The sequence below is a fragment of the Tamandua tetradactyla genome, chromosome 1 (genome assembly GCF_023851605.1).
Source record: "Tamandua tetradactyla isolate mTamTet1 chromosome 1, mTamTet1.pri, whole genome shotgun sequence".
NCBI lineage: Eukaryota > Metazoa > Chordata > Mammalia > Pilosa > Myrmecophagidae > Tamandua > Tamandua tetradactyla.
This window is the reverse complement of record NC_135327.1, coordinates 222,596,926-222,622,961: the sequence shown is the minus strand read 5'-3', so window position 1 is coordinate 222,622,961 and position 26,036 is coordinate 222,596,926. Positions and strand designations below refer to the sequence as shown.

The window sequence follows — 26,036 nt, the reverse complement described above, 5'->3', positions numbered from 1 at the left end:
GTATGACATTTACTGTGGATATCATTCAAATCCGACTGAGAGCCATCATTAACATAAGTATTTCCTACAGCTTTCACCCCCCTGCCCAGGCAAAGACTAACTCCCCTGTGCAGTGTTTTTAAGTTTCAATTCAACAATAAAAGCAAAATCTAAGTGTGGAATCTAGATGAGGAAGGCATAGGAGGATTAGCTGCACTCTTCAACTTTTGTGTGTTTTGAAATGTTTCCCAATGTAAAATGTTTTCTAAATTTTAAAAAAAGTTTCAATTGTTTATAATTTAATCGCATTTACCATATATTCATCTCCCCAAAGTCTCAAAATTGGTGGAGGAGAAATACTATATAACCACAGATTAATAATAGTACACCAAGCCTTTGTAGCTTCTCTTATTGGAATCTACTATTTTTACCCCTAAATTCTAACTTTCCTGGTGTTATCTCCCTAAATACCTCTTTCTGATATCCATATATTGGAGATCTACTTGCTGAGTTACTTAGGGGCATACAGTAATAATCTCTGCAATTTACTGTGGGGTGCTTCAACAGACAGCTCATAGATAATTGACAGATAAGATAAAATAGGACGCACTTTTGGCAAAAGCGATGGGGCATATGAGGAGTCATTGCATTCTCTACTTTCGTGTACTGTTTAAAAATTTTTGTAATTTAAAAACAAAACTTCCCCGTCTCCCACTAACCTTGCCTCCTTAGCACATGCAGCCATCCCGGACTGGCCTCTCCCACCTCCGCCCCAGTGGGCACACTGGTGCCAGAGTAGCCTCAATGGCACCTTCAAGATAAAGTTTAAATTCCTTAAACTGATACAGACCTTCTGTCCTTTCTAGATTCTTTCACTGCAAGAGTCACCCCACACCTTCCCTCAAATAGTCTACGAAGCTATGTGCAGCCCCTGAACTCATGGTGCTATGTCATGCTTTTGCACCTGCTCGTTCTCGATCATCTGCCTGCTTCAAAATGCGGGCCCAACGACGGCACGTGTGTCCTCACGCTGCAGAAAGCTGAACAGCGGGACCCTGGGGATGAGGGCAGAGCTCACAACGTGCTGTGGCCAGGCTCACAAGTGACCTGCTCAGAACCACGGAGCGATTCCTTTCCACACCAGCAGGGGGTGCCACAGTTTTGTTAAACAAAAGGAAAATTAAAGCTGCATTAACAAAAGCATTTTTCCTAAGCTTCAGATGAAGTGTTAAAAGCTCTAAAAGACATTTAAAGAATTTGAAAATGAAAATAAGCATCCAATATTCTCAACTGAATTTGAACATCAATTTTTTTTTAATTTATAAAAGAAACCGCATGATAATTCACCAGAATTCTAAATGGGATTACATACTCTGGATGGATCATTTAAACCTGTACAAATTTATCCTAAAAAAAATAATCAAACAAGCACGCAAAAATGCAGATACGCTTTACTTATAGTACGTGCCACCACCTGATACTATATTATCTGTTTTTCCTCTCCCTTTAAAATATAAGTCCCTTCTGGACAGAAGAAATCCCTTCTGTCACGTACCCTACTGTACCTGCCACCTCAAGTGTGTTTGGCACAAAGGGAACACTCAAACTATTCACAGAGTCAAGGCACAAGGATATTCACAGTACAGAAGAGACCAAAAAAGAGGAAACAATGTAAATATTCAGCAGGTCTATATATATATATATATATTTTAACCTAAGATGTTCATAATATATTGTTGGATAAAACAGATTTAGGATATGATCACTTTTATAAAAAAAATTAATACAGGCATAGGAAAAAATTCTTAAAGCCTATTCTCCAAAATAGTAACAATGGTTTTTTTCTGCATAGTGGAATCTGGGTCATACTTTATGCCTTTCTAAATTTTTAGTTTTTTTCTTTACTATTGCTATGTATACGTTAAGCAGCAGGAAAATATTCCTGTTTTATTTGAAAATAATTTCCACGCAAGATTTCATTCCGATTAAGATGTGATATGTGTGGCATATTTCTCAGGGATTGGAGCCTAGTCATACTTAAAATTTTTTAATCATTTCTACCTTCTCTCCCTGCCTCTCATGTCTGTAGCCTAACTCACCATTCCCCCTTCCCCCTCTTGTCGTAAACCGCCCATCTCCATAGCTCACCACTAAACCGTAAGCCTCCCTGCTATTTGCTTCACTTCTCTATACCTAACCTTAGCCCTCAGCCTAGCAACTGTCTCTAAGCTTGTGTAATTGACCCCCTACCCCTCTTGCCCACGCCCCTACTCCCTCCCCCTCCTAACCGATACTTAACCCGGAGCTCTCCTAGCCTCGGGGTCTTTAGCATACTTGAGCCGCTTCGATACCTAAGCTCTTACGATGTAACAATAAAAAAGCTTTGTGCTGATTAATTGGCCTCTGGCTCAAGTCCTTTAGTCCCCTAGCTGAGACGGCTAGGTCTCGCTTACCCAGGTTTGTTTCCCGCGAGCTCGCCCCCTAATTCACCCAGTGCTCCAGTCGCGCGACCCGGCTGAAGCTATCAGCGGCAATATGAAATTCATGGATCTGAATTAACAATCTATACAATATTTTTATTATACTTAGGTTAAATCTCAAAAACATTTACTAGATTTCTTCAACTATAGGTCCCACAAATTAAGTGAGCATAAGGACTTCATCAACTATAAAGGGAGCCATGCAAACACAAAGACCCTTAAGCAGGGGCAATCAGGACTTACAAGCTCCCAACCTTATTAGATCCCAAATATATTAGACAAGGAGCTCCAAATAAGGAGCGCACATCTGAAAGGCAGACTCTTTTTGACAACTGAATGCCTCAGTCAGTAACTTACATAAATACTGTCTTTCAATCATGCCTTCTCACCAAAATTGTGGCAATGGGTAACATACAGCCAAAAATAACGCTGGAAAAATTTCTGAACAAAATCGATTACCTAGTGGCTTTCTGAATCTCACTGACAAATTCAGGTCTAACGCAATTAGTGAACCACAACCAAAGTATGAAGCAAACATGAAATCTTACTTGGCAATCTTACAAATGGGTAAAGGCAAGCGAGTCTTCTCAATTCTCAACGAAAAAAAATAAATCAAGAAAACCAGACAAAAATAATCATTGACACATTTACTGGGATATCTTGCCTTTACTCCATCTCAGTACTCTTTTCCATACAAAATTACTCAACCTCAGTACTCTTTTCCATACAAAATAATAATAATTATAATAATAATAATCACACATTCTGTAAATTTATGAAGTTATAAATTTTCTAACAATGATCAACAAGGAAATAAAGAAGGCATTTATTTACATGTGCTTAGAGAAAATGTCTCAATCAAGCATTTGCTGATGACCTGGCAATAAATATTCAGTACTGTAAGGATTTAGAAATTATTTAAGATACATTTGTCAAATTTGCATAATGTACAAGCCTCTTTTCAAAAGTAAATTTTGAATTCTCGCCTGCCATGCCAGAGACCCGGGTTCAATTCCTAGAGGCTTCCCATGCCAAAAATAATAATAATAAAAATAAAAATAAATTTTGCACAGTCCCAACATTAACAAGTTTACTAAAATGTTTTTTAATATGTTCAAACATAAAAATTAAGTATGCTTATCATTATTTTATAAAGTTGTTATACTTTAAATTTAAAAATTAATATTAATGAATTCAAATTAACCATGAATGTGATAAATTATGCTGTTTTGCTGAAACTAAAATGCTAGGTTCGATGTTTTACTCCCAACTTGACTTTTGATTTTGAAAACCATAGGAACCTTCATTTGAGCCACTGTCTGTACCAATATTTTACCATTTTAAGCATAAACTAACTTTCTGAAAACTTTTAACGAGTCTATCAATTTACTAAAATATAACAGAAAGGTATCTAAGTTTTTAATGAAAATATCTTCATTGCAGAGTCCTACTTCACTCACAAGATCAACATGGAACTGACCCTGTTAAGTGTATTTTAACTTCAACACACCTGCACCAATGTGTGAAGTCTCTACTCCCTGCCATCTCTTTATTTGCACATTTGTATTTATTTTACCTTTGGCCTTTTGCACTATACTTGCCTGAACTAACCCTAGTCCAGTTCTAGTTTTGGTTTTGCAGTTCCTAAAAGGTGCTGACAACCGACAGGACCACATTTTAGACAGAACAGTAGACCTCAATCTTTCTGGTACATTCAAAATCAGTCTCTTCTTGTTGTATCTTGTTGTAACTTAACTTACACATTCCTTATATTTATCAAATAAATATCACACTCCTATTAGTTGCATAGTACTATAGCAGATAGTACTATGAGTACTACAGGAAAGAAACTTTAAACACACTTAGATTTGAGAAGCTTTGCAATCAATTTATCTTCTAAAATTCTAAATCTGAGAATCTAGATTTTATTTTTGGTCTTACTCACTCCCTTTAAGAACCCAAGTAAATCAGGGTGGTCACTCAGCATCGTTGGAAAGCAGGGCTTTCCCCTATATAAGCAGTGGTCCATACCCAAAAGGAAGAAGCGAGGGCCCAAAAGGGAGGGAAGCACCTGAGCGCCTGGAGATGGATTTCACTTTCTTTCTGTGAGGTATTTAAAAACCAGATATTGCACAAGCCTGAGCTGTAATACTGGGAAGCTGCCATCAACCCTCAGTCACGCCCTGACCCTCTCCAGTACCCTCCCCCTACCCTCGAGACAATCTGCTACCAGTGAGTGTTTTCTTCAATATGCAAAAAAGGCTAGAAATATGCCCACCTCTAAATCCAGCAGAGGCCTTAAAAGGCAACCAGATGAGATTTTGCTTTTCAGCTTGGCAAAATCAACTCCTAATAGCAGAAACGCAATAGACTCCTAGGGCCGTTTGAAATTAAATCTATTTAGGTAACAACAAGTGAATTGTCTCCTGAGAGTAAATCTCCATTTCTGATACACAAGCAGGAAGAAACGCCCACTCATCCAGCAGCTGCAGATTTCTTCTATTTCCTAAAAAGGGTTTCTTTTTTTAATTTGCAATGTTTTAAAGATCAGAGTAGGCTTTGATTTTTGGTAAAACAGAAGCTGGCAAAAGGGGAGTGATCATGGAAAAGCCAAGGGGAGTTGCCAGCCAAAAAAAATGGACTGCGGAGTTAAGGTCAGGGTTGCAGAGTTCTAAAGAGAAACGTAAAAGAGAACAAGGGGCCTATAAAACGACTCTGACTTCTCTGCAGCCTGAGAAACAGAGCCAGACTCAAGTGTCTGATTAATCAGAAGGAGAAAAACTGATAAAAAAATGTTTTAAAATTCTGCACTACCACTAGCTCAACATAAAGGAAACTTGTAAAGATCATCACATAAAAACAAAATTTACTAAAACGCCTCCCTTACCACTTGACAGGTATGAGTAAGATTTACAGAAAAAAAAAATCTTTCTTCCTTAATTTTGGCAACTGTCACACATAGTGACACAAGTAATAGTTTCTACTTGATTGTTAAGACATCATTTCCAAATTATTAAAAAGAGATACTTTTCCTGTATCCACTCCCGTGCGAATTAACTTTAATTGTGTTATAATCTCTTGGATTAAGAAATTGTGACAATGTCTCAAAAAGACTCTTTTTACTCTCCCCCAAACCATTTGAGAACATTGCTAAAACCACTGATTTCACAAATGAGCTCAGGTTTCTAAGAGAACAATCATAGCTGCAGATATTCTCCTGAAAATCTTGCTAAATATGAGCACTTTATCGTTCAAGGGCTGTGTGTATTTGCCTAATCCCTGAAGAGTAAATTGCTACGAAAAGGAGAGAGGGGAGGAAAGAGACAATAAAGTAAAAGGTTATCATTCAGAAAGCAATGACATTACTGTGACAAATGTTTAGGTCTAAAACCACTAGGCTTTCACTTTTCTTAAGTACTGATTTTGCAAGGTTATTGCAAATACAACTATGCCATCATCCTGAGTTAACAAATGAAACCGTTTTTTTTCTTTTTTTTTTTTTTCAATCTCAAAGAGGCCTAGATTTACTACACCTTGAAGAGTACTGAAAAGAGACTAAGGATAATTACTTAAAACCTACCCAACAGAATTATCCTAAATGGTGTAATGAGTATTGCACAGACAACCATAAAATGGATTTACCTCAAAGTGAAAACTCAGGCAGATTATATTTAACTAAGTAATTATGCTACCAACACTCCAGCTGTCTTATAGTCCTAAGGAAGGTGGAGAAAAGGATGTCTAGGAGGAAAAACAAGGTGAAACTTGCTATCTGACTCATCTACAGTGCAGTGCTGGCTATAAATCAAGTTGGCCTGCCCACATACACACAGTGATGACCTAAGGGGAAGCTGTTGAATTCATGCCATAAGGAAGCCTGCACAAAATTAAGGGAAAACTGTTGAGGCCTCACATGTAATTGCTGTGTACTGTGGATTATATAACATGGGGGGAGACGGGGAAAGTCTAGTGGGAAGTTGCACTTGAAAAATAAATACGAAAAACTAGAAATTATGGGATTTTTAGCATCCCCCTCCCCCTTCTATTCTCTAAAATTTTTGTGCTCATTCTAATACAGTACAAAGGTACTATGGAAAAAACGTATAGAAAAGGGAGAGGAAGGAGGGGAGAGGGAAAGGGAGATATTAAAAGGGGACTAAATTTTTAGACTATAGGTTTTGTGGGGTTTTTTTAATTTCACAATGAGAACTTATTCAAGTCTTACTTATAGAACTAAAAATAAAGAAAAATCACACATACTATTAAATTCTGCATGGTAGTTTGAAGCTCTATTCACCTGAGAACAGATCATGTTCTTTTAATCCATTCCTGTGCATAGAGACCTATTATAGGTGGGACCTCTGACTAGATTATTTCCATTGAGATGTGACCCACCTCATCCAAGGTGGACCTTAGTCTTCTTATGAGAGTCCTTATTAAAAGATTAAAAGATAGAAAAAAGCCCCAAAGACACTAAGAAATACAGAATGAACCAGAGAGGCTGAGAGAAGGACACACAGAAGCTAAGAGAAGGCAGAAGCTGAGAGAGGAAGCCATTGAAGCCGGAAGCTGGAAGCAACGAAACTGGGGAGAGAAGGACCAGCAACTTCGCCATGTGCCTCACTATGGGACAGAGGAGCCCAATCTTGCTGGTAGCCAGTCTTCAAACCCAAGTATCGTCCTGTTGATGCTGTAATTTGGACATTTTCACGGCCTTAGGACTGTACACTTATAAGCTAATAAATCCCCATTGTTAAAAGCGAGTCTACTTCTGCTATATTGCATTTCATCAGCTTTAGCAAACCAAAACATTCTGTAAATAATCAAATAGCAACTGTGCCTACAATTTCATCATGGGTGTCAAGGCCCATTGAGTCTATCGTTGTACTTCACCTGTTATTTAAGTATCTTGTTTTTGTCTCTCTCCCCTCCATTAGACTACAAGTTCCTCAGGAGCAAAAATAAATAATCAACTATCTTCCACAATGCCTACACACACCTGCTCATTAAATGTGTGCTGAATGAATGAATACCCATGACCTGAGCCTTTGGTCATAAGTAGAAGTTCTCCAAGCCAAGTCAGCTTGGCCAATGAAAAGGATAAAAATGGGCCTCAGTAACCTGCCAAAGTTCAATTCCTGAGAAGGTTCTAGATTCCTTAGATCAAACTTAATCCCTGGCCAAGAATATGCACATTAGATTGTAAAACCCAGTGACAACACTTGAGATCCCATGTGTCAAAAGGCAGCAAGCATGATTCCATGTTTCCTGCCATGGCACAGAACAGAAATTAAACTTTATGATGCCAAGCAGGGAAGCTTAGGTCTGGTGTACAAAAACCCATTATGCTATCTTCATATTATATGATTATGAAAAAAAAATGAAATACAAACCATTAGAGAAGATACTTAAATATAAAAAAAAATTTATAGAAAACCTTAATTTTTTCTATGAGAATTAAAAGCTGGTTTCTGTGAACATAACTTTTTTTACATCAGGTTCTGTGCTTGTGATGGCACATGTGATTCATGATAAAGACAACTGATCTCCTCACATCCCTGATGGACCCCTATCAACAATAAACTTTGTTCACACAAGGTAATAAAAAAGTTTAAGGCCTTTTTATAACCATTCAAAAAATTTAATAAGTGCAAGTGGAAATTCCTATGATGTTAATCGAATTTAAATCCAAACTTTTTCATATCAGATTACCCATAATATTTCCCTTCAAATAGAGAGTTGCTATGTCTCAATTATAATTTTTGTGTTCAACATCAATGGATTGTTAATGACCATTTTTTATCTTTTTTTGTAAGTTGAATTTTTGCATTAACAAATTCTGGCAAAAAAATAATATATTTCACACAGTTCTCCAATTTTCTATTAAGTTCATTATGATGTTCAACTGTATCAGCTTACTTAAGTAAAACCAATTTTTCAAGTTAATCACCATTCTGCAAATCTACAAAGTAAGAATCATTCACAAAACAATGAATTCTTCTTATAATTCAACATCTTGACAAAACCCTTCTTTTGGTCTATTATACACCTGAAGTTTGAAACAGCTGAGATTCGTATAACTGATCTCCTTTCTTGCATGAAAAAACAAAGGCAGAACTGAGGTTTAAGGGGCAGGATATTAGATTCACTACTTTGGTAATGTCATTTAAAATTGATTTTTTAAATATAGATTTACAGCAAACTTTTACATAAAAACTTCTCTCTGAATAAAATAAGGCGTGACTTGAAGCACAGATCTTTTGCCAAACGTAATCCTCTCTACTAGTGCAGCTACACTATCAGTAAATACATTTGTACAATGTTTCTACAGCATCTTCTTTGCTTCAAAAATATTCATTTCCCACTATCTGCAAAGTTTCCAAGCTGTTTGGCGGACTTGAGCAGTTCTGAGATCTCTGCTAACCACCAGCTTTAGTTATCAGCTGTGTAACCTTGTCTCTCTTCATGAACTCAATCCAGCAGTTACAATCCATCTCACAAAAGAATTTTGCTTATTTTGTCCTTACAGATAAATTTTTTTTAACTTTATTATATAGTATCACATATATACAAAGCAAAGAAAGAAAAAAGCAACAGTTTTCAAAGCACTCTTCAACAAGTACTTAGAGGACAGATCCCAGAGTTTGTCATGGGCTACCATACGATCCTCTCAGACTTTTTTCCTTCTAGCTGCTCCAGAATATAGGAGGCTAGAAGACTCAAATATTTTTATCATCACAATCGACTTTTTTCCCTCTCTTTTTGTGAAAAATAGCATATATACAAAAAAAGCTATAAATTTCAAAGCACAGCACCACAATTAGTTGTAGACCATATTTCAGAGTTTGACATGGGTTACAATTCCACACTTTTAGGTTTTTACTTCTAGCAGCTCTAAGATACTGGAGACTACAGTATTTCAGACATTTTTTAAAGTACTAATCTTAACCAGCCTAAGATGAGCATCTGAAGACACCAAAGAAGCCTGCTTGGTGTCTCAGCTCCACGAGCTAGCGATCAGGGAAATGCAGCATTTACACTGAGAAGGAATTCTAGGTTCACAGGTTGAAAAGTGAGATCTTTCACCATACTGCCTAATTAATAAATTCTTATTTTTTTACTTATGCTTATTGTGTGAATTTATGACTTTCAAGCTTTAATTCAAGACCTTTTCATTATGATGGGAAAATTAATATCTTAACATTAAGCATTTTAAAATATGAAATGCTCAAAAGAGCTTTAGGTGGTGCTCACAGCTTCAGGATATCGATTTTTCAAAATATTTTTAGGTTATATTCTAAGAATGTTTTAGGATAATTCCATTTGTACAAACAGGTTATTTAGGGGCGGGCAATGGTGGTGCAGCGGCAGAGTTCTTGCCTGCCATGTTGGGAGACCCGGGTTCAATTTCCAGTGCCTGCCCATGCCAAGAAAAAAAAAACAGGTTATTTGGTAAGTAAAATGAAAAGCAATTAAATGTTAATCTTTAGTAAGCTCTATTAATATCATGAAAACGTCTATATAAATTATAAAACTAAAATTCACATGTCATCAAAACTTTTGGAAAGTCACTTTTCTAAAGCTTTAAAGCTGATAGTCAGTCTCTTTAGTGAAATTTAAAAGGTCCAATTATTTGTTTTTAGCAATGAATTTTTTATTTCTAATAAAATAAAAAGTCAGAAAATTCCATCAAGAATCAAAGTCTGGAACTTCCGGGTCAAGATGGCAGCTTAACAACGTGCACATTTTAGTTTGTCCTCCAGAACAACTACTAAATAATTAGAAACAGTACAGAACAGCTCCTGGGGCCATGTCAGTGACCAGACACACAGCATATGCCAGTCCGGACCAGCTGGACCTGCTGCGAACACCCCCCAGAACCGTGAGTTCCCAAAGCTGCAGCGGACAGTGCCCCTCCCCCACAGACCGCTTCCCAGAGGGGAAAGGAAAGGACTTTACCAGCAGCAGGGACTGGGCACAATCAAACGCCAATTGTGGAACTAATTAACAAATTCTAACTACTAAAAATAGGCCCCCAGCTTAGGTGAAACTGATCAAAGCTGAGGTTGCTCATTTTTGCCCCGGCGCCAACGGGGCAGGACCGATAGAAAAAGGGGGGAAAAAAAAGAAGGAAACAGAGGTTTTTGTGGCTGTGTATCTACAAAGGCTTGACTGCCTCTGGATACAGCAGCAGGGCTTTTCAGGCTGCAACTGCCCCAGGCATAGGCAGAAGTGAGCTCTTTTGGGGGCTTATCTGGAGCCTGTGCCTTCCCCAGGGGAGGGGTGAAGCCCCACCCAGGTGGAATCCCTCCATCAAGGAATTCAGATACCAGGGCTTGGTAATTTGAAGCCATTAAAACCAGCCTACAACCTCTCCTCTGTCTCCACCATGCCCCCAGCAGGGAGAGTCTGCCAAAGTTAAATGTACCACATCATCTTATGCTGGTGGGACCTGCAGTCAGACAAGCACCACATACTGGGCAGGATAAGAAAAATAGAGTCCAGAGACTTCACAGGAAAGTCTTTCAACCTGCTGGGTCTCACCCTCAAGGAAAACCAATGCAGGTGACCTTTCCTCCTGATAGGAGACCAGTTTGGTCTGGGAAAATCTGGCTGGGGTCTATAATATCTAAGTAGACCCTCCTAAGTGTGTGTGGGGTGGGGGGAGAGGCACCACACAAGCAGGACAAGAAACAAGAAAACAAGAACTGAAAAGTTCTCCTCTGTTAAACAAAACTTAAGCTAAGGTCCAGAAAAAGCTGAGCAGAATGTCAAAGAACAGATAGACAACAAATTCATCCAGCAAGAAAACCCTAGATAAAATAAGTGAAAGCAATCTCCAGAATAAACTAATTAAGGTAATTAAATGCCTAGACGCCAGCAAAAAATAACAAATCACATTAGGAAAATTGAAGATATGGCCCGGTCAAAGGAACAAACCAACAATTCAAATGACATACAGGAGCTGAAACAATTAATTCAGAATATACGAACAGACATGGAAAACCTCATCAAAAACCAAATCAATGAATTGAGGGAGGATATAAAGAAGGAAAGGAAAGTACAAAAAGAAGAAACTGAAAGTCTGAAAAAACAAATCACAGAAATTATGGGAATGGAAGACAGTAGAAGAGATGAAAAAAACAATGGAAACCTACAATGGTAGATTATGAGAGACAGAACATAGGATTTCTGAACTGGAGGATGGAACATCTGAAATCCAACAAGAAACAGAAACTATAGGAAAAAAATGGAAAAATATGAGCAGGGACTCAGGGAATTGAAAGACAATATGAAGTGCATGAATATACGTGTTGTGGGTGTTCCAGAAGAAGAGAAGGGAAAAGGAGGAGAAAAACTAATGGAGGAAATTATCACTGAAAATTTCCCAACTCTTATGAAAGACTTAAAATTACAGATTCAAGAAGTGCAGCATATCCCAAAGAATAGATCCAAATAGACATACTCCAAGACATTTAATAATCAGAATGTCAGAGGTCAAAGAGAAAGAGAGGATCTTGAAAGCAGCAAGAGAAAAGCAATCCATCACATACAAGGGAAGCCCAATAAGACTATGCACAGATCTCTCAGCAGAAACCATGGAGGTGAAAAGACAGTGGGATAATATATTTAAATTATTAAAAGAGAAAAACTGCCAACCAAGAATTCTATATCCAGCAAAATTGTCCTTCAAAAATGAGGGAGAAATTAAAACATTTTCAGACAAAAAATCACAGAGAATTTGTGACCAAGAGACCAGCTCTGCAACAAATACTAAAGGGAACACTAGAGACAGATACGAAGACAGAAGAGAGAGGTATGGAGAAGAGTGTAGAAAGGAAGACTATGAGTGAAGGTGAAAAGAAGGAAAATTAGATATGACATATAAAATCTGGAAGGCAAAATAGTAGAAGAAAGTACTACCCATGCAGTAATAACACTGAATGTTAATGGATTAAACTCTCCAATCAAAAGACATAGTCTGGCAGAATGGATTAAAAAACAGGACCCATCTATATGCTGTCTCTACTCAAAGGACACGAGGCCAAGGACACAAATGGACATTTACACACCAATGTTTATAGCAGCATTATTAACAATTACCAAGAGATGGAAACAGCCAAAATGTCCATCAACAGACAGTTGGCTAAACAAACTGTGACATTTACATAAGATGGAATATTATGCAGCTGTAAGACAGAATAAAGTTATGAAGTATGTAACAACATGAATGGACCTTAAGGACATTATGCAAAGTATGATTAGCCAGAAACAAAAGGACAAATACTGTATGGTCTCACTGATATGAACTGACATTAGTGAATAAACCTGGATAATTTCATTGGTAACAGAGACCATCAGGAGATAGAAATAGGGTAAGATACTGGGTAATTGGAGCTGAAGGGATACAGATTGTGCAACAGGACTGAATATAAAAATTCAGAAATAGATAGCACAATATTACCTAACTGTAACACAATTATGTTAAAACACTGAATGAAGTTGCATATGAGAAGGATAGATGGAGGAGGGCTGGGGCATAAATGAAATCACAAAGAAAGATAGACGATAAAGATTGAGATGATGTAATCTAGGAATGCCTAGTGTGTATAATGATAGTGACTAAATGTACAAATTTAAAAACTGTTTTTGCATGAGGAAGAACAAAAGAACGTCATTACTGCAGTGTGCTGAAAATAGATGGTATTTAATATTTTAAAATTACAACTAATGTGTGAGACGAAAGCAAAAAATGTTTATTTGGTACAAATCTATACTTTGACTAGTGCATCTCCTAATACAACTTATGTAGATAGTTGATTGAACACCTTAAGTACATGGAACTTTGTATAGGACATGAGATTTTGTTGGTTTGTCCAGGTGATGCCCTGATGAATCCCAGAGTGATTCGATCAATTAGTGGAAAAGTATTTGCAAAGTCCCCTTCGGGGAATGATGAGAACGGGGAAAACCTCAACTTCCCCAAGTTGAATTCTTGATATTCTCACAAACAGTGTGGACAACCAAAGCTATAGGCCGAACCCCCAGTCTTGGGGTTTGTTCATATGAAACTTAACCCCACAGGGGACAGGTCAAGCCTACTTAAAATTAGGCCTAAGATTCACCCCCAAGAGAAACTCTTTTGTTGCTCAGATGTGGCCTCTCTCTCCAGCCAACACAGCAAGCAGACTCACCACCCTCCCCCTGTCTACATGGGACATGACTACCAGGGGTGTGGATCTTCCCGGCAGCGTGGGACAGAAATCCCAGAACGAGCTGAGATTCAGCATCAAGGGATTGAGAAAACCTTCTCGATCAAAAGGGGGAAGAGTGAAATGAGACAAAGTGTCAATGGTTGAGACATTCCAAACAGAATCGAGAGGTTATCCTGGAGGTTATTCTTATGCATTAAGTAGATATCACCTTGTTATCCAAGATGTAATGGAGAGGCTGGACGGAACTGCCTGAAAATGTAGCACTGTGTTCCAGTAGCCATGTTTCTTGAGGATGACTGAATAATGATACAGCTTTCACAACGTGACTGTGTGATTGTGAAAACCTTGTGTCTGATGCTCCTTTTATCTACCTTGTCAACAGATGAGAGGAACATACGGAATAAAAATAAATAATAGGGGGAACAAATGTTAAAATAGATTTAGTTTGAAATCCTAGTGATCAATGAAAGGGATCAGTAAGGGCTATGGCATGTAAAATTTTTTTTTTCTGTTTGTTATATTTTTCTGTTGTCTTTTTATTTCTTTTTCTGAATTGATGTTAATGTTCTGGGAAATAATCATGATGATGAATATGCAACTATGTGATGATATTGTGAATTGCTGAGTGTATGTGTTGGGAATGTTTGTGTTTCTTGTAATTTTTTTTAATTAATAAAAAATTTTTTTTAAAAATCAAAGTCTGGATCATTTTTAACATCAAAATCAAACAGGCAAATGTAACCATTAAGAAAGTCACTTTAATATAAAATTGTAAAAAAAAAGTCACCTTATGCTCTACTTTATAACACATTTTACCCAGATGATGATGATAATGAAAATAGTACTGGTGATGATGGAAAATAAGAAAAAGAACAGGCGGAAAAGTTGGGTAAATTTTTTTTAAGAATCCACGGGAAAACTCCAAAAAAGTTTTCAAAGCAGAACTCAGCCTCAATCAGCTCAATCCTATCCAGACAGTGGGATCATCAGATTTGGGCATTATTAATCACAGTTATTTTATATACCGGAAAATCTTAAAACATGAAAGAGAATTTCACGGTCCTGTGAAGTTCCCCAATGAATCCACGCTCAGCCAGCGTGGAGAATTATCGAACAAGCAGGGACCTTGGAGTCTACCAATCCTGGATTCAAATCTGAGCTCTGCCACTTCTCAGCTTTCTTATCCCCTAAACAGAAATGATAACTTCGTCCTCATAATTTACTGGGACAATTACATGCCTTTTACAGTATCTGTCATATAATAACAGTCAAAAAAATTAAGTCATGTACGATGATCAGTAAACATTAGGTCAGAATTACCTTACCCAGGACCAAGAGAAGCTTTCTTCGCACACTTTGCTATCACCGAAGCAGACCATACACTACCCATCAACTCCTAACAAAGGTATTCTTCTAGTGAAAAAAATCAGGTCTGTTTTTGGTATGTTTTTAATTAGAGAAGTTAACACCACTGAACTGTATGTTTGAAAAGGGATAAAAAGGGAAATTTTAGGCTGTACATATTACCACACACACACACACACAGTTCTACTGTGTAACACAAAAAATGAACTGTAATGCAAGTAGTGCTAAAATTAATAGCATGATTATAATAATATTTTTCATCAAAAGTAACACAAGTACCACACTAATGCAAACACAGAGAGGGAAAACTGTGAGGGTAATTATGGGAACACTGCAGTTTTTGCATGATTTTTCTGTAAACCTACAACGGGTGGATTAAAAAGAAAAAGTAAGATAGAAAAAAGTGTTTTCCAAACAGCAAAAAGTATTTATTTTATAACCTGACTCCCTCCTTCCAAAAAGGAGCTGAAGTCACTTAGAGACATATAAATCAACAAGGAACAAGGCTTTTATTTGTTGGCTTGTGTGAGTTTTGTTTGCAGGGAGCAAAAGCAAAAGTTTCTAGGGAAGGTTTTATAGTCATGTGCTCACACCTACATCCTTCAAGTAACAAAAATGCACACTTCTGCAGACCTTGACAACACTGATGCTTGTGCAGCTGTGAGTTCACTGGGCCTGCCCCACCCTCGAGGCAGGCTAAACCTCCGACCCTCCCTGCCCCGGGATCATAAAGAAGGGACAGAGCAGGACCAGAAGCCGAGGTCCTTCCCACTCTCTCACGGTCCTGCTGCCTTTCCAAACAGAACCAAGGTGATGGCACCAAAAAGACGGAAACGTAAAACCAAACAAAACAAAAAAAACATTTTTTTCCAGCTGCTAGTACCAAAAGTGAACATTCACTGAGCCACCTGCCAGGCATGGGCTGGAACCGTAGACGAAGGGGCCAGGAGCTGTGTCCTGGGAGCACACCGTGTACTGGAGAGAGAATTCCATATAAAGAGGTGAAACAAACACGAGGCTGCGAAACGTGCAGTTGCTGCTACACTAAAGAGCAATTAGAAGAGGGTGCAAAGGTATTTTCAGTGGTAGCATTCTCACCTGCCATGAGGGAGACCGGGGTTCAATTCCAGGCCCACGCACTTCCCAAAAACAAAATAAACAAACAAACAAACAAAAATCCAACAAATGGTGCTGCAATAACAGGATATTCACATGGAAAAAGAATGAAATGAGACCCCCACCATACAGATACAAAAAATAAAGCGCTACTAGAGGGAAGTAAGAAACAGCCTGTGAGAAGCATCCCAACACAACTCGTACTCGAGGAGTGAGAAGGCTTCCGGCTCAAGGCACCGGCAAAGATGCTTTTAGATCTAACATAAACCCTCCCTGGTTTACTTTTACTCTTTACCACCTCGACAAAGTTAAGAAGAAATAGCTATGAATCAATAATTTTTAGTTCCTCCCAAATTTGGTCATTCCTATGACACCCTCACAATTTTCGCATTACAGAAAAAAACTACTTCTACTTAACATTCTTCTTAAATCAAATTTTTATTAACTTAAATACCTATGTTAGGCTCTTTTTAAACAACTGCAGTGAAACCATGAATTTGATGAACTAATTATGTTCTCTAAAATACATGAAAATAAAGGCATAGTTATTAAAACAAAAACTGTTCATTAGAACACTTCTAAAATAGTCCAGCATGTCCATATTTAGGAAATATTTTCTAGGAAAAAAGTTTTTTTTAACTACACTAAGCACTATCCACAAATTCTGTACCTGTAAATACAGTAAATGCTCATAGCATTATTTTGAATATATTTGTCTCAATTCCTTGTTCTACTTAATTAATACAAGCTTAATTAACTAAAGAGTACTCAATTACTGCCAGTGGAAATCCAATCTCCTGAGCTTCTCCTCCATAAAGGAACAAACTGTCTCTGTCTGGCTGTTAGCTAATGAAGCAGTTACAGAACTCTTCCACATACCCACAAACAATTATAGATGGTTCTTTCCTTCAGTGACCTAGCAAGATGTAGAAATTTTGAAAATATATGAAAAAGACCAGATATCATATTTAACTATGTTCCAACCAAATAGCATCTGTCTTCCGATGCAATTTAAAATAACAATAAAAAGACTGTTTTCTGTATGATACCTTTCAACTCAGTGTGCAATTTAATTCCTGTGACAGAAGGAATTTAAATGATTTTTGCAATTATAGTTGCCTTCAAATTACACTGCAGAATTATTCTTTATTCTTGTTTCTTAGCAGGGAAAACGAGTTTTCTTAACTCAAATTCAGCAGATTACAGAGCCAGCCAGATTGATCCCCAACAAATCAATTATCTTTAATCTTGCAACTAAGAAGAGTTTTTCTTCTCTAGTCTGTCTCACTCGTTCCCTGCCCCGCAGGCAGCGGTTTAGCAGTGAAGATGACGTGGGAGCACAGCAGAGCGTGCACACAGGTGAGAAAACACACAAAGCACCAGCTGTGAACCTGTTCCTTCCTAGCAAAGAGAGCAATGACACTGAACCGTGCTTTGCACGAGACTGTACAGTGAACTGAGAGCCAGGGGGTTGCCACAACTGCGTGTCCCCCTCAGCACCCACTGCAGCTTTGCACTCCACCGGGACTGGAAGAGGTCAGCGCGGGGTCCGGGGCAGGCACTGTCCTACCGGGGAGCCAGGGAAGGCCAGCCCTGGGCCCCACCAGTGTGTCCCCAGAAGGAGGTCCGACGCGGAGGGCCAGAGGGAAGCCCCGCGCTTCCTCAGTGCCCACAGCGCCCGGCTCCACGCCACCTGCACACACGCATCTCCCGGGCCCCACGCCGCCCTCCGCCAGGCTTCCCTTGTGCGTGCAAGGGCAGGGGGTGGGGTGTGGATCAGAAACACACTCCAGCACCAAGGCAACAGAAAACAGTCTCCCTGGGAAGGAGGGCCTGTCACTGTCAGAGCAGACAATATAAGCCACTCTGCCTCGCGAGAGGCACTACTTCGTCTTACCTTGTCACGCTCCGTTTATTACTTCTGACTCAACTAATGGATGATGACGAAACTAATGGTAATTTCAAAAACAATCACAATGCACTAGGCCAGGCACCCACGAGCAGGGGTCCTAAATCAGGCACTGTTAAAAACGGTCATTCACGGTCCTGCCTGTTTTCGGTTACTGCTTGAGTCAAATAAAGAACACACTAGGACAAAGGCCGTCAGCCCCTCCAAACCCACAGACACTTTTGAATATGATGGAACCCATGGAGCCTCCGTCTCCTCGGACCAGTCTACACACTACACCAACCCTGCACCCGCCACGGGCAGCTCATGGACCAAGACTGATGTCCATCCTTGGGCCCCAGGTAAGGACTCCTGCTCTAGTGGGTGGAGAAGCTTGGCCCAAGGTCACATGTTAACATTTGAGGAGAAACGCAATATGGGGGTCTAAATACTTGATCACAAGTCCAATTGTGAAGACTTTAAGGAAAAATCAAAATTCCTTGGTCATAGTGTTTTCTGCTTGGTTGAATGAAGGGACCACTACCCGCTGACAGGAGCAGCTCCTAGAATTAAGAAATCGGGGATGTGATCTGGTATCTGGTAGGTGCAGGGAAAGACGCACAAAGTATTGAAACTGTACTCCCACAGTTCTCCAAATAACTCTTTGGAAAAACATCAACTGTTCGTATCAAATCATGGGGGCTGCAGTTTTATGGAAGGGAAAAAAATGTCCCTCTACCTGGGCCCACTTCAGATCTTAAAAATATTACTGAGCCACATTTTGGTGTCAGCGTTCATTGCAATGAAAGATTTAGTTGGGTCATGAGACACTAAGTCTCACAAACAGAAGACCTTTAAAATCAACACTGAAGTATTTCCCCTTCTCGGGACCTGGCTGAACTTACTAGAGGAAGTATTTCCCCAGCAGCCCCCAGAGAAGGGAAGATTTGGGTCTTGGGATGGGAGGGACTGGGATGACAGCTCTGACCAGCTGCAGAACAGGCAGGAGTTGCAGCTGAAGGAGCAAGACAAAATACCCAGCAGATGTGGGAAACTTAGTCGTGATTCAGGCAACCCCAGCAGATGTGGGAAACTTAGTCGTGATTCAGGCAACCCCAGCAGATGTGGGAAACTTAGTCATGATTCAGGCGATAACAGAAATGGGAATTGTCAAGAGAGGGAACAGTATCCGAATCACAAAGGGAACAGAGCAGTAGACAACCCGGGGCACTGGGAATCAGGCAGGTAGGGTGTCCACCTCTGGGAGCTTAACTACAGAGGCAGGGCGCCAATCCCCAGAAAGTGTGTGTGTGTGGGGGGGGGGGGGGGGGCTTGGGAATGACACCAGGCAGCAGGAGCCAAAGGGGATGTTCTGCCCTGAGGACTGGGGACAGAGCAGCACCAGGTCCTGCAGTTTCCTGCAGTTTCCTGCAGTGCAGGAAACCCAGCGCTTGGCCCTGAAGTCAGCAGATCCAGGGGAAGGGACGGTGATGGGCAATCAACCCATCAGGTGAGGAGACAGCTCTCAAGCCAGCCTTCCCTACGTCTGCGGCTGGTGTCACGGGGCTGGGACAAAGAAAGTCGAAACAGGGAATTCTGTCATACAACAGAAGTAAATACAAGCATAAGAATATAAAGAAAAATATTATCGGAAATGATCCAAAGAAAAGCACATAAAGCCTGACCCAAAGCCCAAGCATTCGTCTAAGCTGTCTCCCAACAGCTTGCACAACCATATGGAAGTGGGAAGCACAACATATGCTTAACAAACTGTTTATTACAGTTGGGATAAAATAGAAGGTGGATATTGGAATAAAAGAGATGAGATTAGAAAAGAACGCTGCTGGTTGGCTGCCTGAGGCACTCATATGGGGGCGGGGGAGCAGTAAGGAAAGGACGCCCCTGGCATCTTAGGAGAATAATTTATCACCCCTCATTATGGAAGCCCAGGGAGGAGGAATTTCAGGAAGGAAGTCTCATCTCCAATAACCATCGTAGTAAGAAAGATAAAAACACTGATGAAGAGGCATTCTCTCTACCTGTTTTATTAGCGTGGAGGCTGTGGGGTGAGAAGGCAGGGGAAAACAGAACCTACTAGAGACATTATCTGGAAAGAGTAACAGACAGAGGCTGTTAAGAAAACTTTAGCCTCAACACCATGAGCCAGGGCTGAGGAGAAAGAGGCACCCAGCAGACACATACCAATGGGGAAGTTATTTATTGTGTTCTATTGTTGCTGCTGTTTCTGAAGATAGGTAAACCTGGGCCAACAGACTGAAGATGCTGGTGTAAAACTGAGCAAATGATAAAATGTGGATGTTAAAAGGGGCAGAACTATCAGCTCAGCTTATATCAAAATACCGTTAGACCAAAAGTTAAAGCAACCCCAGTGTCTATTAACAGATGCATAGGAAATCAAAAAATAAAAAGAGGAGGGGTGTATACATATAAAATATCCTTAGACTTAAAAAATAAATTAATAAACTCCATTTTGAATCACTTTTTTCTTATGGCAAGCTTCTCAATGTAAAATTCCTATAAATTCCTCAATGCTAATAATGTATCCTAAAGTGTTCTGTGTTGTTCGACAACAAAGAAATACATACCATAGCTTTTATAACTTTGTCATGTCAGTTAATAAATTTTAATAAATGATGCTTTTGAATTACCGAAATCTGATGAGTAGAGTCATGTTAGTAAAGATGAAAAAGAATGGGCTCTAGAATCACCCAGCCTGGTCTTGAATCACACTTTTAGCACACCCACAGCACTACATGGGCACTTGAACACGTACAAGTGTAGGTACTTACAGGCTAAGTGATCTACAAGACTCTCATCTGGTTCTCACAATGGTATTCTGAATTTAAAGGTCCGTTAAAGGAAAATGCTTTATTTTATTACCCAAGGTAATAAGGCATGGTGAAGATAATGCTTTAGCATCACCCACTTGCAATGCCAACTGCTTTAGTCTGCCGAAGCTGCCAGAATACAACGCACCAGAGATGGATTGGCTTTTAATAAAAGCAGATTTATTTAGTTAAAATCTTAAAGTTCTTCAGAGAAAGGCAGCTAACTTTCATCTGAGGTTCTCTTGTCACATGGAAAGGCACAGGGTGATGTCTGCTGGCTTCTCTCCCGGCTTCAGGGTTCCAACAGCTTTCCCCGAGGTGATTCCTTTCTGCATCTGGCTGAGCTGCGAGGACTGAGATGAGGTGTGCTGAGCTGCTTGGGCTGTGCTGCGCTGACCTCCCTCTTTTAAGCCTCCAGCTAATTAGTTAAGCCTCACTTCTTGCAGAAGGCACTCAGCCCACTGCAGATGTGACCAGCCATAGATGAGTTTCACATGCTGATGACTCAAGTCCACTGCAACAGAACTAGGCACCTTCCACTGGGCAAGGAAGTTCAGGTGGTCAGGGTTTGACACCTGAACCCACCACAGCACCATCTTCTAAGACCTCCCACACCTCTCTGAGCTTCAGGCCCTCACACCTTCTTTATAGTTTTGTCATGAAGATGTTAAAAAAAAAAAAAGGAAAAATAAAAGTAAGACATACATAACACCTAGCACAAATATTGGCTTTCTTCTCCTGTTCTATTTACTTTTTCACTCACATTTTTAAAACCTTAACCTTTCAAGTATATGGTACCCCCCTGCCATGTCCCTGGGCTACCATATGTACCCCAGTAACAGCACACAGCGTCCCGCAGTGGAACCGCTGGGTTACCTGCCTACATCACATTAGTCCGTGCATGCCTCAAGGAGTTTCCTTTGCCATCATTACCTTTGTGCCCACAGTACCTGGCCTGCAAATGTTTCTTATACAATCATCAGGTTAACATGCCACCCATGTGCTATGTGCTCAGGGTGCAGATGCAACGAGATCAACCAGGCAATGCATCTGTGCTGCAATCAACACACTGGTTCAGGGCCCTCCCGCCTGCCACCTGTTTCCGTAAAGAGCATTTTCCTAGACACGGCCAAGTTCATTCATTTATTATTATTATCTATGACTGCCTTCACATTCCAGTGGCAGAGTTGAATACGGCTTAATCTATTATAAATAGCTTAATCTATTTACTATTAATCTCTTATAAATAGTTAAGGTTAATCTATTATAAATAATTTAATCTATTTACTACCTGGCTCTTTGTGGAAACAGTTTGCTGGCCTCTGTGTTAGTTGGATTTCATCCAGTGAATCAACAAATACTAGATATTTACTACGAAACAGTCACTGCCTCTAGGAGCTAGGTGTGTTTCAGTGAACACGGCCCTTGCATTCATACAGCATGCAGTCTAGCAGGCAGAAAAGGAAAAAACAAAAGTAGTCAAATAGATAAAATAAACTACTCAGTGTGGTTAGCACATTGAAGGAAAAGTAGATTACACTGTTTAAGAGACTAACGAGTGTGAGTAAAGGTTGCATATTAGCCTATGTAAAAGAGAGGTTTCTCCAGCACCACAGTTTTTAATCTTGCTTGTGTGTGTCATAGAAAAGTTCAGAAGCATGCCATGCTCCCAAGAGTGTACCCAGTGCCGAGCTGAATTTACACTCTTCAGGAAAGTTCCAGAACACACGTGAACAAGAGTGACATTATTACCGGCAGGCACTGGGCCAGTGGTGAAAGCCTTGCGAGGAGTGCTTAGTGGGTCTGCAGAACACACATTAAACTGGATATTTTAAAATATATTCCTGGATCAATAAATGAAATCATGAACAGAAATAATATAAGATATTGATGGATTCTCCAAGTAATGAAAAGAGATTGACATATTTATGGAATTGTTTAGTTACAACTATTTCAAGGTTGGAAACACCTTCTAGAAAATAATTTAGTTCCAATAGCATTTGTTCAACTATATTTCACCTTTTTATTAACTGAGTTTTCATAAATATTTGCTTAGATTTTAATTTTATATGCATTCTTACTTTTAAAAACATGTAAATAGTTCTGTTTTCAATTAAACCTCTAAAAACAAGGAAAGAAAACAGAAGGGGAAGAAAGAATATATGGCTGCTCAGAGAAGTTGGGGTGGTTTCATTTTTTTAATTTAATATACTACTCATTAAATCATGTTTTATCTGTTACAACTTCCTATGAAAAATAATGATTTTTTATTATCAGTCAAGTGGAATAATCCAAAATGTCATTTTATACTTTAAACAAAATTGGCTAGTACTTATTGACTATTCAAAAGGAATCTGGAGTAGTCTAAAAGAAACTAAGTTACGTCCTAAATTAACCTAGAACTCTTTTTCTGTCTGTGTCTTCTGACATGACTATAAAAGAACTCCATCTAGGAAAAGATCACATTCTAAGAAAGAATAGAGGCTTTCAGGTCAACGCATTTGCAAAAGCAAGATATTTTGAAGTGACCTCTTTCTCAGTGCTGTGCATGGTGTCTGGAGACGGCCGGGAGCAGTCACTCAGAGTCTTCGGCACGGCCGGGAGCAGTCACTCAGAGTCTTCGGCAGGGAAGAGGAACCACAGTGAAAGAAGAAAACGTGACCCATCTCACATTCCGCTTCACTCACCCTCATCTACCTTAATGCTTGAGGGATCAGCATTTGGAGACAATAAAAGCAAAGAATGCATAAGTCTTCTGTCTACTTTAAGACAAATGGTATCAAAATGCAAATGCAATCAAAGTTCCTCTTGCCCAGAACCTGGGGTTATTCTTTGCATTAATAGTTTCAAATGATGCATTTACTAGACCTCGTGGATTTTTATTCCTGTCCCTGTACAAATAATCAAAGTTGTATATATCCTAATATGTTGATTATGAAAGACTATATCTATAATCACTCTGCTCCATATTCTTCAACAATCAAAAGCATTTCACACAAAAATAAAAGACAAAAACAAAAAATAATAATAATATAAAAAATTTTAAGCATTTCACCACAGAAACAAAATAAATAATACAGTTTCACAAAAGTATATCAGTTTTCTATGGCCTTCTAATAAATCAAGAGGTTCTTTGGCTCCCAGAACCAAAAAAATATCAAAACAGATTTAATGAACACTCAAATCCATCCATCCAACGTCACAGCAAGCCGACCCTGTACAGACTGAAACAGAGCTCTGCTCAAATCACAGGGTCCCCCAGAGGCTGCCTGCGTGACTGCCTTTGCTTCCCAACCCCAAAAGGTAAAGAAACAAATAAGCTATCTTCCTCCCCATTCCATCCTGGTACATACCCCCAAAACCCATATCATAAATAATCAGCAAAAACAAGCTACCCTCCTTTTTCTGCACTTCTAATCGTATTTCATTCTGCTTCAGTTCAGTTTTACTTTACTTTAGATAGTATTCATCTTTATATATGCCCAGAGCGGAACAGAGGGCCTTTCAATAAATCTTGGTGAAATCACTCCGCTAAAAACTGTTTAGGGTCCAGACATAAGAGGTATTGCTGAACCCTAAAATACTGTCACTAAAGAATTACAAATACGGCTGTAATGACCACTGTAAGGTGACACCCCCGTGCTCTTCCCTCTACCAGCCGACCCCATAACAAGCACGCCCCCTTAACTTGAACGTGGCGGCACCTCCAGCACAACCTGTTCAAAAGCAAACTTACCGGGCGGGCCACGGTGGCTCAGCAGGCAGAGTTCTCGCCTGCCATGCCAGAGACCCGGGTTCGATTCCCGGTGCCTGCCCATGTGAAAACAAAAAGCGAACTTACCTCCATCAACGGATAAGCAAAATGTGGTTTGTAAAATACAATGGAATATTAATCTGCTATTCAGAAGCAAAAAGGACCGAAGTCCTAACACATGTGACAACACGGAAGAACCTTGTAAGCCCTATGCTGAGTGAAACCAGCCAGACAGCAAAGGATAAATACTGCATGGTGTCACTTATACGAAACATCAAGAAAAAGCAAATTCATAGAGTCAGACAGTAGACTGCAGGCTACAGGGGTGGGGGGGGATGTAAGGGTGGTGAGAGTGAGGATTTATAGCTTAACAGGCAGACAGGTTCTGTTTGGGGGTGTCGAAAACGTGTGGGAGGTGATGGTGGTGATGGCAGCACAGGATAGTGAATGTAATTAATACCACTGCATTGTATACTTAAAAAATTATTAAAATGGGAAATTTTGTATTTCATACATATATATATGTTACCATGATATTTTTAATGTTTACAAAGAGAACCTGTGCTTCCTCTACTCCCCCAAACCTGCTCTTCCACCAGCAGGCCCCGCTCCAATGAAAGGTATACCCACCCCACCCCACTCCATTTGATTTCACACCAGAAAACTATAAGAGGATAGAGGCAATTGTAGAAAACTATCCAGATGGACATAAAGCAGCAGCTGTGCTTCCAGTCCTGGATTTAGCCCAAAGACAGAATGGATGGTTGCCCATCTCTGCTATGAACAAGGTTGCTGAAATTTTACAGGTGCCCCCAATGAGAGTATATGAAGTAGCAACTTTTTATACAATGTATAATCGAAAACCAGTCGGAAAGTATCACATTCAGGTCTGCACTACTACACCTGGCATGCTTCGAGATTCTGACAGCATAATGGAGGCTATTCAGAAAAAGCTTGGAATAAAAGTTGGGGAGACTACACCTGACAAACTATTCACTCTTATAGAGGTGGAATGTCTAGGGGCCTGTGTAAATGCACCAATGGTTCAAATAAATGACAACTATTATGAAGATCTGACTCCGAAGGATATTGAAGAAATTATTGATGAGCTCAAGGCTGGCAAAATTCCAAAGCCTGGGCCAAGGCGTGGACGCTTCTCTTGTGAGCCAGCTGGCGGTCTTACCTCTTTGACTGAACCACCCAAAGGACCTGGCTTTGGTGTGCAAACAGGCCTTTAATTTATATTCAGTTGTATATATACATATATATATATATATATATATATATATATATATATATATCACACAAGAAATAAAATATGAATTTCCCATCTAAGAAAAAAAAAAAACCTCATGGTCATGTGGCGTCTTCTCTCTCCCTCACCTCTGA

General features: G+C 39.5%; 3 protein-coding genes across 7 annotated transcripts in view; 2 read left to right on the top strand and 1 right to left on the bottom strand.

Moving 5' to 3' along the window:
- The window catches only part of ANKRD26 (ankyrin repeat domain containing 26), a 1,272,391-nt gene that overhangs the window by 1,037,937 nt on the left and 208,418 nt on the right, over positions 1-26,036 (top strand). The window lies entirely within an intron of this gene.
- The window catches only part of MPP7 (MAGUK p55 scaffold protein 7), a 240,271-nt gene that overhangs the window by 187,722 nt on the left and 26,513 nt on the right, over positions 1-26,036 (bottom strand). The gene's annotated exons all lie outside the window — the stretch shown is intronic.
- On the top strand, positions 932-25,914 carry LOC143679895 (NADH dehydrogenase [ubiquinone] flavoprotein 2, mitochondrial-like). Its single transcript, XM_077156316.1, has 5 exons — positions 932-1,081; positions 2,123-2,136; positions 17,463-17,515; positions 17,654-17,901; positions 25,268-25,914. Exons 1-5 carry the CDS (start codon positions 932-934, stop codon positions 25,883-25,885), a joined length of 1,083 nt encoding a protein of 360 aa, XP_077012431.1. The 3' UTR covers positions 25,886-25,914.

Excerpts from the sequence above, each read along its gene's own strand:
- LOC143679895 (XM_077156316.1), top strand. The coding sequence starts at position 932 with ATGCTTTTGCACCTGCTCGTTCTCGATCATCTGCCTGCTTCAAAATGC. Across the intron at positions 17,516-17,653 it reads ACAGCAGAGCGTGCACACAG|CACCCACTGCAGCTTTGCAC; the intron begins GTGAGAAAACAC and ends TGTCCCCCTCAG. Across the intron at positions 17,902-25,267 it reads CCCTCCGCCAGGCTTCCCTT|GTATACCCACCCCACCCCAC; the intron begins GTGCGTGCAAGG and ends CTCCAATGAAAG.